The sequence below is a fragment of the Babylonia areolata genome, chromosome 18, assembly GCF_041734735.1.
Source record: "Babylonia areolata isolate BAREFJ2019XMU chromosome 18, ASM4173473v1, whole genome shotgun sequence".
Taxonomy (NCBI): Eukaryota; Metazoa; Mollusca; class Gastropoda; order Neogastropoda; family Buccinidae; genus Babylonia; species Babylonia areolata.
In genome coordinates this window covers 12,598,977-12,612,038 of record NC_134893.1, presented here as the reverse complement: position 1 = coordinate 12,612,038, position 13,062 = coordinate 12,598,977, and the positions used below count along the sequence as shown (strand labels likewise).

At 43.5% G+C, this 13,062-nt stretch overlaps 1 protein-coding gene across 2 annotated transcripts in view; it reads right to left on the bottom strand.

Moving 5' to 3' along the window:
- LOC143291832 (small G protein signaling modulator 3-like) overlaps positions 1-9,337 on the bottom strand; it is a 50,217-nt gene extending 40,880 nt beyond the window's left edge. Inside the window, exons 1-4 of one of the 2 annotated variants that reach the window (XM_076601949.1) lie at positions 9,192-9,337; positions 4,248-4,668; positions 1,291-1,363; positions 273-469 (exon numbers count right to left, since the gene is read on the bottom strand). In XM_076601949.1, coding sequence (XP_076458064.1) covers positions 273-469; positions 1,291-1,363; positions 4,248-4,565 — 588 coding nt within the window. In that variant the 5' untranslated portion in view covers positions 4,566-4,668; positions 9,192-9,337. Of the gene's footprint in view, positions 1-272; positions 470-1,290; positions 1,364-4,247; positions 4,669-8,611; positions 8,732-9,191 lie in introns of those variants that run through there. The other variant, XM_076601948.1, reaches the window with a different exon arrangement.
- Positions 9,338-13,062: the final 3,725 nt, after the last annotated feature.

Here is a 13,062-nt window from a genome sequence, read left to right as displayed (position 1 = left end):
ACTGGAAATAACTGAATTTTTCCTATTTTTATGCCAAATTTGGTGTCAACTGACAAAGTATTTACAGAGAAAATGTCAATGTTAAAGTTTACCACGGACACACACACACACACACACACACACACACAACCGAACACCGGGTTAAAACATAGACTCACTTTGTTTACACAAGTGAGTCAAAAAAGCGAAGACAAACCAGAGAGAGAGAGAGAGAGAGAGAGGACTCTGTAAAACGGCGGATCGACAGCCAGAGGAAGAAGACATTGGTTGACCTGTGAGTGGTGATGTTGGTGCTTCGTGAAGGCCCGGGAACATCTCCAACACAGACTACTGCACGTGCGCTCCGACGAAGGCTGCTTTCGCTGCGTGGCGTTGAACTCCAGCACTAAGGTCGTCCACTGCTGTTGCCTCTGCCGGGACTCCTCCCCCGCCGTGGGGGCGTTCTCCGGCTGTTGTCTGGGGTTCCTCTCTGGTCATCGTCATCGTCATCGTCATCATTGTTGTCACCATATCATCACTGGCAGTCATTAACTCTTTCACTGACTGATTCAGTGGCAGCTGCTCCATGATGGTTATTTATTGCCAACCGACTGCATCCCGGCGTCAGAATGTCAGTGTGGTGTGTGTGTGTGTGTGTGTGTGTGTGTGTGTGTGTGTGATGAGGATGATGATGATGATGGTTATTTATTGCCAACCGACTGCATCCCGGAGTCAGAATGTCAGTGTGGTTTGTGTGTGTGTGTGTGTGTGTGATGATGATGGTTATTTATTGCCAACCGACTGCATCCCGGCGTCAGAATGTCAGTGTGTGTGTGTGTGTGTGTGTGTGTCTGTGTGTCTGTGTGTGTGTGTGTGTGTACTGATATGTGTGTGTGTGTGTGATGATGATGGTTATTTATTGCCAACCGACTGCATTCCGGCGTCAGAATGTGTGTGTGTGTGTGTGTGTGTGTGTGTGTGTGTGTGTGTGTGTGTGTGTGTGTCACGGTGTGTGTGTATGTGTGTGTGTGTGTGTGTGTGTGTGTGTGTGTGTGTGTGTGTGTGTGTGTGTGTTATTGTCGTTGTTGTTTTTGTTAATTCAGTTACGTCACTTGATAGTTTATATGTCTGTGTGTGTAACTGTCCGACGATATAATATAGATATACATGTCAACAACTGTCCATCTGTCTATCTAACTATCAATCTAGCTATCTATATATCTGTTTGTCTATTCAACAGTCTATAACAATATATATTTCTATTTGTCAGTTTATCTATCTACTTATCTATCTATCACTAAGAACACTTACTTCCATCCATTGTAAACCCAAATTCGTCGTATGTATGGTCTAACTGTGTTGAAGCAGAATCCCGGTCCCCAATCTGTGCGGGAAAGAGAAGAGAAAACAGACAGACACATCTACCACCCAAAAATCAGCGTCATATACAACAATACGAAAGCCACAATCAGTGATAAGACAACAAGACAACAATCTTTTATTCATGAATAATATCCATTCACTTTGTTTTCTCCAGTTTTGCTTCATCAGGTCAACAACAAAGGTCAAGAGATCAGGTCACGGCGACATTCACACACGTGTGCGCCGCGTGTGACTCAGTGAAGCATGACTGAATGACACAGAAAACAATGACTGATGAGCACCCAAAGGCAACTCTCCTATCGGCTCTTTCCATGCAAGTATATAGGCAGCCTGTTGTGCAAATGGCTCCGTGTTTGTAAAGCGGCGTTTAGAGGCGCTAAATACGTATAACTTATAATGATAATAATAACATTGAATGTTGCTGATAATGATGATAATAACGATACCGAGCACAGACTGCAGAACGTGATCACCGTGTATGCACATTGTCACTGGTGCTTCTTCTTTTTCTTTCTGTCTCCTTGTCTTGTCTTTTTTTCTTTCTGTCTTCTTGTCTTTTTATTTATTTATTTTTGTTTTGTTTTGTCATTTTATTACACTCCACATTTCCTTAAACTCCAGACATTTGTCAACAGATGCCTGCGCAACATTCTGAACATCAGGTGGCCTGAAATCATCTCAAATGAAGACCTCTGGGACAGAACCAAACAAGCACCCATAGAAGAAGAAATCAAAAAGAGAAAGTGGGGGTGGATAGGCCACACGTTGCGCAAGTCACCACTCAACATCACTCGCCAGGCACTTGACTGGAACCCCCAAGGCAAACGCAAAGTTGGCAGACCCAGGCAGACTTGGAGAAGAAGTACGGACACTGAAGTGAAGGCAGCCGGAATGACGTGGGCCCAGATAAAGAGGATCGCCCCAAACCGTGTCCGTTGGAGGAGTGCTGTTGCGGCCCTTTGTTCCCGAGCGGAGCTATAGGCATAAGTCAAAGTAAGTCAAGTCCACATTTCCTTAAACCAATCTCAAACAGAAATTCACCACAGTGCAGGATCAGTTCTAAAGTCTTCTAGATTTTCGACGAGATGGGAAGAGGATCAATTGTTTAATCAATCGACTTACAGCCAACTCTAAAATTCCAAGCGATGGTCTGTCCCGGCAATGCAGCCATTGCATGGGCGGTCCGTCGATCATCGAGCATTAAGTGTATTTGCATTTGTATTTGTATTTCTTTTTATCACAACAGATTTCTCTGTGTGAAATTCGGGATGCTCTCCCCAGGGAGAGCGCGTCGCTACACTACAGCGCCACCCATTTTTTTTTTTGTATTTTTTCCTGTATGCAGTTTTATTTGTTTTTCCTATCGATGTGGATTTTTCTACAGAATTTTGCCAGGAACAAACCTTTTGTTGCAGTGGGTTCTTTTACGTGCGCTAAGTGCATGTTGCACACGGGACCTCGGTTTATCGTCTCATCCGAATGACTAGCGTCCAGACCACCACTCAAGGTCTAGTGGAGGGGGAGAAAATATCGGCGGCTGAACCGTGATTCGAACCAGCGCGCTCAGATTCTCTCGCTTCCTAGACGGACGCGTTACCTCTAGGCCATCACTCGAGAGCTGTAGTACTATTTATCTGTTGTTTTATTGTTTGGTTGGTCGTTTTTTTTTTTGGTGTTGTTTGTTTGTTTGTCACAGTTTGGTCCGGTGGGGTTTTGTATTTGTTGGTGGTGTTGTTTATTTTTCTGGCATCAAACATTCAAGTGGAAGACTAGAAGACTGTCCCATAAAACTGACATGCTGGACATCAGTACGGTAAGGTACTGAACACTATCATAACTTGTGCCGAACAGCTCTGACGTGTATTTGTATAGAATTTCAACACTGTGTCTGATTCAGCAGGAGCTTTAATGTGTTCGTCACCTGCGTTCAATACCGTCGACATTTTACGTCAGAAATTAATTAATCCCTTTTGCCGGCGAGAGTTGCATCCTTTTAAAACCAGACCGCCAAAAATGGCCCGCGTTTCCATTTTCATGCACATAATATTCGCGAACATTTGTAAAGATCCCCCGTCTGCTGTGAGAACACAGAGTTTATTAACCACAATGTGTAAAAATAATTAACATAAATTGAGATGAAATAATTCTGGAGCTGTTCAGCCAGAAGGATGAATTTGTCAAAGAAAATGTTCAAAACAGAAATACAGCATGTGTGATGCCGCGTGTGGTGTGCATTATGACCGCCACGCTCTCTCTGTCTGTCTGTCTGTCTCTTTCTCTCTGTGTGCCTCTCCCTCTCTCTCAATGTGTTATGTGTATTTGTATTTGTATAACTCTTTTTGTCACAACAGACTTCTCTGTGTGAAACTCCGGGCTGCTCTTCCCAGAGAGAGCGCGTCGCTGCACTGACAGCCCTACCTTATTTATTTATCTATTTTTTCTTTTTGTATTTTTTTTCTGCCTGCGATTTTATTGGTTTTCCTATCGAAGTGGATTTTTCTACAGGGTTTTGCCAGTGACAACCCTTTTGTTGCCGTGGGTACTTTTTCGTGCGCTAAATGCACACTGCACACGGGACCTCGGTTTTTCGTCTTATCCGAATTGACTAGTGTCCAGACCACCACTCAAGGTCTACTGAGCGGAAGGGGACTGAGAAAATACTAGCGACTGCCGGTGTGATTCGAACCAGTGCGCTCAGATTCTCTCGCATCCTAGGTGGACGCGATACCTCCAGGCCAACACTCCATGTAACGGACAACATATGAATAAAAAAAAAATATATATATATATAAACCCCAAACAAACAAAGCTGCTGAATGAATGAATGTGTTGTTCTCAGCCATGGTCAAACAAAAAGCGTTGCACTGAGCAGTGCACTGACTTACAGTCTTGCTGGCCACAACGTGGGGCGGCCACATGGAGGGCAGGACGGCAGAAAACGCCCTACCCCGCGTCGAGGCGGTGACGGAAGACTCCGAGGATCGAGTCTCCTCCCTCATCCTCATCCTCCTCATCAAGTCCCTCTCCTCCCCGCCCCGGCAGATGTCCACCCTTCTCGCAGATGCTGCCGTTAGTGCTGAAGGGTGAAGGGGTGTGGGTAGGAAAGGTGTGTCTCCCTCCCCACCCATTGACATGTCCCCCGTGCTGGTTTCCCCGGTGGGCGGAGAGGGAGAGTGCGGTGTGGAGGCCTCTGTCACCCCCATGGCTGTGAAGTTAAAATCCCCGCTGTCTGCCGCCGGTTCACCTCCTACAGCTGATGAGGGTGGGGACTGCTGGGCGTCATCCCGCGTCCTGTCTGCGTCACGCCTGTTTGTGGACACAGACTGGTTCTCAACATGCTGTTCCTTCCAACACTATGTGACTGGAAAATACTGACTGGGCCTATTCTGACGGTTTAATTGCCACGGATCTGGATTATCATCTCTGTGAATTTTGAGGGCTGGATGTAAAAAAAAAAAAGTAGCTGTGCTTACTCCACACTACCCTTGTGAAATAAAAATTCGTTTCGTTTCGTTTCTTTTCTCTTGTTAGGAGACATGAAACTGTTTCAAGAGACTGCTGCAGCTGTGTAAGCCAGCAGTCGGTGTGAATGCACTGAGCGGTGTAAGGAACAGTGTGAATGCACATGTCTAAGCCAGCAGTGTGAATATAGCGGTATAAGGAATAGTGTGAATGCACATATCTAAGCCAGCAGTGTGAATATAGCGGTATAAGGAATACTGTGAATGCACAGGTATAAGTCAGCAGTGTGAATATAGCAGTAAAAGGAATAGTGTGAATGCACAGGTCTTATCCAGCAGTGTGAATATAGCGGTAAAAGGAATAGTGTGAATGCACAGGTCTTATCCAGCAGTGTGAATATAGCAGTAAAAGGAATAGTGTTAATGCACAGGTCTTATCCAGCAGTGTGAATATAGTGGAATAAGGAATAGTAAATGCAAGGTCTAAGTCAGCACTGTGAATAAAGCGGTATAAGGAACAGTGTGAATGCAGAGGTCTAAGCCAGCGGTGTGAATATAGACTAGTGGTATAAGGAATAGTGTGAATGCACAGGTGTAAGGCAGCAGCTAGTGTGAATACAGCGGTATGATAAATAGTGTGAATGCACAGGTCTAAGCCAGTAGCGTGAACATAGCTGTATAAGGAATATTGTGAATGCACACGTGTAAGCCAGCAATGTGAACACAGTCGTAAAAGGGACAGTGTGAATGCACATGTCTAAGCCAGCAGTATGAACAAGCGGAGTAAGGAATAGTGTGAACGCACAGGTGTGAGGCAGCAGTGTGAATACACCGGTATGATAAATAGTGTGAATGAACAGGTCAAAGTCAGCAGCTTGGATATTGCTATATAAGGAGTAGTGACTGTGTTAATGCACTGGTCAAAGCTAGTAGCGTGAACATAGCTGTATAAGGAATATTGTGAATGCACACGTGTATGCTAGCAATGTGAACACAGTCGAAAAAGGGATAATGTGAATGCACATGTCTAAGCCAGCAGTGTGAATATAGCGGAGTAAGGAATAGTGTGAATGCACAGGTGTCCTGTGAAAAACATAGTTGTGTAGGTCAGTGGTATGAATGTAAACCGTGACTCACACACAATCAGATGTTTTTTATTGTCTCGTCCTGCGTTTGTTTTCTCAGTCGCAGCGCGGGCACGTGTGTGTGTGTGTGTGTGTGCGTGTGTGTGTGTGTGTGTGTGTGTGTGACTACACCCCCCATCCCCGAAAAAAATCAATCGATCCTCCACTGCTATGCTAAATTAAACAAAAGGCAATAAGAGTGACACGGCGTGTCCCGTAGTGGCAGCAGAGGCCAGCTGTGGGTTGTCATTTTCACCTGTTGTCGCCATGCAACAGTTTTTGAGTGACGAACTACAACTTGAACTGATACACGCATGACACATACACAGAACAGCTGCAGCCCAACGCGGCTTCATTGTAGTGGACTATGGTCTAGTCTGTCTCCATTGTGTCAGGCCAGTATCGTTAACACAGATCTTCAGTTCAGTTTGATCAATCATACGCTGCCACTACTGAGCATGATCGCGAGAGCGCGCGCGTGTACTGACACACATTCGAACAGTAACTCAGGGAGCCCGGAAACGAGTATACGCAAACAAGCAAGCACACACACACACACACACACACGCACACACACACACACACACATGGTGGAAACATAACTATTACTGATGCTCTCTGTGTGTATGTGTTTGAGAGTGCGTTTATACATCAGCGAAAGAGAGAGAAAGAGAGACAGACAGACAGACACTGGGAAATAAAGACACTCAGGCGGGCAAATACAGATAGTGAGAGATTCGGTGATGGAACAGAGACAGAGAGACAGACAGACAGACAGAAAGATACTGGGAAATAAAGACACTCAGGCGAGCATACAGATACTAGTGAGAGATGCGGTGAGGGAAAAGATACTAGAATAAACAAAGTATATACAGTCGAAACAAACTGTCAAGTGTAAGTTACAATTATAACATGATTCACAGAAGAGTTGGCGGACTGAATGTAGAAATGGTGCGAGATGTTGCCAAATGAGATCCTACTGACTTACTTTACGACAGCTATTAACTAAAAGAAAGACAGAAAGAAGTAAACAAACAAATGCTTTGCTAGATAATTAGATGAATAAATAAATATACCAATGAATGAATACATAACTTAACAAATAGAGATAAATAGACCAGAACTGCATTTCGGAACAGCTGGTGGACAATTTGTTTTTACATACAGTGGTAATTTGCGCTATACCTGTAATGCGCACCAGTTCTTGCCCATAAAGTGGATGAGTAAAGAGGCTTGATCATTACTGGTAAAGGGCAAATTTTTGCACGTTACCGGTGATGGGCAATTACCGTTACTGAGCACGACACGTATAACTTCAAGTTGCTTTTCTGTTGCTCCTGAAATAAAATGTTGGTATCTTATCCTTGGCCAACATCACACACACACACACACACACACAGAGACAGAGCTAGAGAGAGAGAGAGAGAGGAGATAAAGAAATAAAGGAAGGGCAGGCCTTATAAAGGTAAAGAAAAGAAGTTTTTGCCTTGCGGCTCTGAACCGGCAGGTCGATGTATTCAACTCATTATTAACTCTCTCCATACGAACGGCGAAAGAGACGACGTTAACAGCGTTTCATCCCAATTACCATCATCAAAATATTGCAAGCGGAAGGCTCTTATACTGAAGAGGTGAATGTTGACAAAGAATACCACAATTCTGACGACGGAAGCTAAAGGTTGGGTCATTGAGACACCCACTGGACATCCGAGGGGTCTGTGTAGAGGAGAAGAGAGGACTGGCCGTACTGAGTGAGTTAAACCCATTATGTTCACAGTTCTCAACACGACCCCTTGACAAAACAACAGTGCACTTCTCCTGTTCTGAACTGAAATGAAAACAGTTCCAAACTCCACAGCTGGCACACGGGCTTACCGTGCCACCAAAAACTAAATCAATAATATAGTAACACTGGCCAATTGATCCGTTTCAGTCCGACTTTTAAAGCTCGACTATCGGCGCTCTTTAATAAAAGCTGTTGTAATCGTAACTTACGCCTCGCTGCAGTGTAAAATGTTTCAACTGCTTCAACACGCTGTATTGGCGTACATGATACATCGTATACCTACACAGTGTTTTGGAAATCTGCACCAACAGTTCAAATAAGCCTCAGTAACAACATCAGTTCTAGCAGCCTTTGTAGCACCGCCCACAAAGTGTTAGTGTCTTTGAAAATGATGACAGTGCACCCTGACGTGGCCCCACAGAAGTTAGTGTGATCTAGTGGTATTGAACAGCCTAGCGCCACATCCGTCCCCGGAAAATAAACGAAACCTTTATCGAGTAACTGAAGACCTTAACAAAGCTACCATCCTGTTTTTTGTTTGTTGTTGTTTTTCCTTGTGTGTGTGTGTGTGTGTGTGTGTGTGTGTGTGTGTGTGTGTGTGTGTGAATACCAGTCACACACACACAAACACACAGACAACCGAACACCGGGTTTTTACAGAAGACTCACTTTTTACACGAGTCCAAAATCGTGCTCTCGTGTGTATGTGTGTGTGGTACAAACACATTAATTTTCATTTGCGCTCTAATTCTCCGTCCTCAGCAAATAGAGACCATCATAAATATACCTATATCTATCATTAGAGAAAGCGTGAAGAGCATGCAAGCAAGACAGAGTGGAACACACACACACACACACAAACACACACAGAGGCTCACTGCGTAGTTCTGTTCATGGCTTTGGCTCTGGCGATGGCTATTGTATTGAGTCGAAGTTACCTATACTTTATATGGTCAGGTCAGCTGTCAAACCGATCAAAACACAGCTGGTACTCGACGACATAAATGAAAACCAGTGGCTTCCGACAACATCCAACTGAAAATAATAGGTTTTCACGGTGACTCACAGATGTTACATGTGGTAGTCGATCTGAATGCCAAGCCAACAATGAGACCGATGCGAAGACGCGATACACTGAAAATCCCTTTTTTCATGCACTTTCACAACAGCGCACAAACATTTACGCAGTTTTTTTTTCTTTTCTGAAAATGTCTTTCGCGCGCGCGCGTGTGTGTGTGTATCACAGTGAGAGAGAGAGAGAGGGTGGGAGTTTTTTTTGTCGTTGGTCGTTAGTCTTTCTTGGTCTCTCAGTGTTATCTAAATGCTAAAGATAGACATATTTTTAAAAACTAAGTGAAAGAAACAAACACGATGAAAAGAAGAGGTGGAAGTAAACAAAAACCCTGACGACTTCGGCAACAAATCGCACTCAACAATAAATTTACACCAATTGATTACCTGATTATGCGAAAATGGTCATCCTCAAAACAAAGCAAGATATCCGATGTATAACCCGTTGCTGGATCGCACTCAATGATATCCAGTGTCTGAACAAAACGATTATGTGAACATAGTACACTGAACCAAATGCTTTCTCCCCTTCTTTTTACCACGGAACTCCCAGCGAGTGTTGCAGTCAGTTGAAAATTTGTCAGCATGTAAATTGTCTAACAGCAGGTGGGGACGGCAGCTTGCCAACTGTCTGCTTCTCACCTGTACTGTTCGTTCAGGTGTGTTGCGCTGTTCGGTTTATTGATTCAGTCACAAGCTTTCCCCATCCACCCATTCTCCTGCTGAATACTCATTAGCATAATCATAACATTCAAATGTGGCTTGAAACAATTATTGTGAAGAAAACAAAGAAAATGAATACTTTTACCCACGGGCGCAATAGCCGAGTGATTAAAGCGTTGGACTTTCAGTCTGAGGGTCCCGGGTTCGAATCTCGGTAACGGCGCCTGGTGGGTAAAGGGTGGAGATTTTTCTGATCTCCCAGGTCAACAAATGTGCAGGCCTGCTTGTGCCTGAACCCCCTTCGTGTGTATATACGCAAGCAGAACATCAAATACACAAGTTAAAGATCCTGTAATCCATGTCAGCGTTCGGTGGGTTATGGAAAACAAGAACATACCCCGCATGTACACTCCCGAAAATGAGCATGGCTGTCTGCATGGTTCGGTAAATAAACAAAACGGTCATACACGTAAAATGATACATGTCTGTCTGGGTGTGTATGTGTTGCTGATCCAGATGCTAATGAAACAAACCATTCATGGTCCAGAAATGTGTTCATTCCAGAACAGTTACACCCCTGTATTTTCATGTGATGGGTGCAATGGCCGAGTGGTTAAAGCATTGGACTTTCAATCTCAGGGTCCCGGGTTTGAATATCCGTAACGGTGCCTGATGGGTAAAGGGTGGAGATTTTTCTGATCTACAAGGTCAACATATGTGCAGACCTGCATGTGCCTGAACCACCTTCGTGTGTGTACCCAAGCAGAACATCAAATACGCACATTAAAGATCCTGAAATCCATGTCATCTTTCGGTGGGTTATGGAAAACAAGAACATACCCAGCATGCACACCCCCAAAAACGGAGTATGGCTGCCTTCATGGCGGGGTAAAAACGGTCATACACGTAAAAGCCCACTCGTGTACATGCCAGTGAACGGGAGTTGCAGCCCACTAAGAATACTCATTAAAAATAATAGGTCGATTTGACATTTGAGTGGACTGGTGGACTGCTTTTCCCGTCAGTTTCTACTGGAGACAAAGACACACACATACAAAAATAGATTAGTTAATGTGCATGCATAATCATTCTGTCTGATGTGCAATGGACATTTAGTCAATATGAATCAGGTTTTGAAAGAATAAAGCATCTCCCAACCCCCTCCCCGATCATCCCTGCCATTTATTGTTAGGTGACATTACCCTCATGCTGCTGTCTTTCTACACACAGCCAGTCAGGTTCTGCTGCACTCCCAGCACCAGCAGTCCAGTGTGAACTGTCAGTGTTTGGTCGCCATCAGGCCACCCACAAAATGATCCTGCACTGCTGCTGAGTAGCTTCGATACCTTTTCTGATTAAATTCAAGCAGAACATCATCCACTGAGCAGGTTGCTGGGTGGAAGACGGTCTGGGTTTGGTGATCTCTGACAAACACTGGTGTCCAGGTATGCGGGGCTCCAATGTGTTAAGAGAAATCCAGCACTGTATGATCCTGGGCAGGAAAGAAAATTTCAGAACTGTTCTGGCAGGGTTATTATCAGAATCAGTTACTTGGCATGATCACATCTGTCTGTGTCAGGAATTAGGGTATGCAACATGGACCCAAGTCTGCCAGATATTTCTGAATTTGTAGAGCAAATCATCCAGACACTTGGCATGTTGTAGACCTGGTATTGGTTTAGTGCAAACCACGCTGCTCTTTGGGCAAATCATTGCATAAATCATCCAAATTTCAAAATTTGTGAGCCATACGCAGTATACACCCTGGCTAACACATTAACAGAGAAAATCAGGTGTCAGGCTGAAGTATGTTTGCATACGAAGCAGCACCTGCTTCCATCACTTTACACATTTAGAAAATGTCCTATTTTCTCTGTTACTGTGGAAGCCAGGGTTCACATGCCAACAGCGATGTATGCCTGTGCATCACTGTGACAGAAAAATGTGCACATTAATCCCACTGATGACTCATTGTGATGCTGTTTTGGAAGTATCGTTTCAGGTACATTTGTGTGCATGCAGAATAGTTTTGTAAGCATGTATACCTGAGAGTGAAAGCAGCAACTGATGTGGTAAAGAACCTATAACACCGGTTTTCAGTCTTCAGATTTTAGCCTATTTGCTAATTTTTCCTTTGTGCATTTGTGGTTTTACAGACATCAAGCAAAGTATTCATTTGTCCTCTCAGTTTGTGTATGTGTGGTGCATAATTATGTGTAGAAGTGCGCGACTGTTTTCAGCAGCCTTTTGCAGTTTCTTCCCTAGTGTTTCGTTTCCTCCAGAAACTAAGTGAAATAGTAACGTTTCCCTACAAAACAGGTCTTTTTCTTCTTAATTTCTTTCTTCCCATCACTGAGCAGGTCTGTCTGCATTTTAAAATTTGTTAATTCATTATTGGCACAATCAGAGGCGCACCATGACTGCCTTATGAATAAGTGTTTTAGAAAATCAAGCATGTACTGTTATGTTCGAACCTAGATAACTGTGCTAGCAACATTCTTTACATGCTTACACTCAGCACAATAACTTTATCAATATGATACTGAATAACTGACCAACAAATTTGTGTATCACATGCTTGTGTACACTTTTTCCACAAACACATCAACTGCAAATCATAAATGTCTAGTAATGTCAAGGTGGTGCATTAAAAGTGTTGAGACATTCTTCAGACGGTCACGTAGGAGCAACTGCTTTTCTTCCCCCAGCAAGGTAGCAAAATAATTAAACATACAGAATAACTGACAAACATGACACTGCAAATCACTATGTGCATGCATATTCACTCAAAAAGCATTCATTCTCCAGCTTGCAGACACAGAGACACCAAACTTGCACACAGGTAAAATTTTTGTAGCATATTTCTAAAAATCACAAAACTTGATTGAGCAGTATCATCATTTTGACAGTTGAAGACATGGTGATGAATAGGAACACCAACCAATCTGTTTTAAGGGCCAGTTTGAACTTGAATGTCTGTAGGCCACTCTCATTTATCATTGCTCATCCCCTCCCTAGGGACCACCCCCATCAATGGTATTTGAACATTCTATCATGGCCCATACTCTAAAGCCGTTTACCATTGTGTCCCATTTCAGCGTGAAGTCGGTTTTATTGTCATATTCATAGCACAAAATGTTTCTGCCTACCCTAAGGTTCCCTGTCACTACTGTCATGTTATATTTGACATTAGTTACCTCTCAAGTATGCCTAGTCAACGCACTTCTCTTCAATTCACTTAGCGGGTATGTGCTGTGCTCATGGCATCATTACCTAAAAATTCACCATTTCAATTAACCCGTATGCAATTGTGTAAGCAGTAAAGAGACAAAACTTTTCCTTTTTTTTTTTAACCTGCTGATACCAGTTAAGATAGCTGTGGAACGACTGCCACCAGTCAGTATTTGCACACGATGATTCTTGTAATTGCTTGTCAGTTTTTGTTAAAAAAATAAACACTGATTAGTGATATTCGATAATATGCCTGAAGCAGCATGTCAACACACATAAGTATGCAAACTAAGTCTCCTTCAAGTCTAGCTGGTATTGCAAGGGAAACGAAAGTTAAATAAGACATTTTTTCCCTATGAAATCC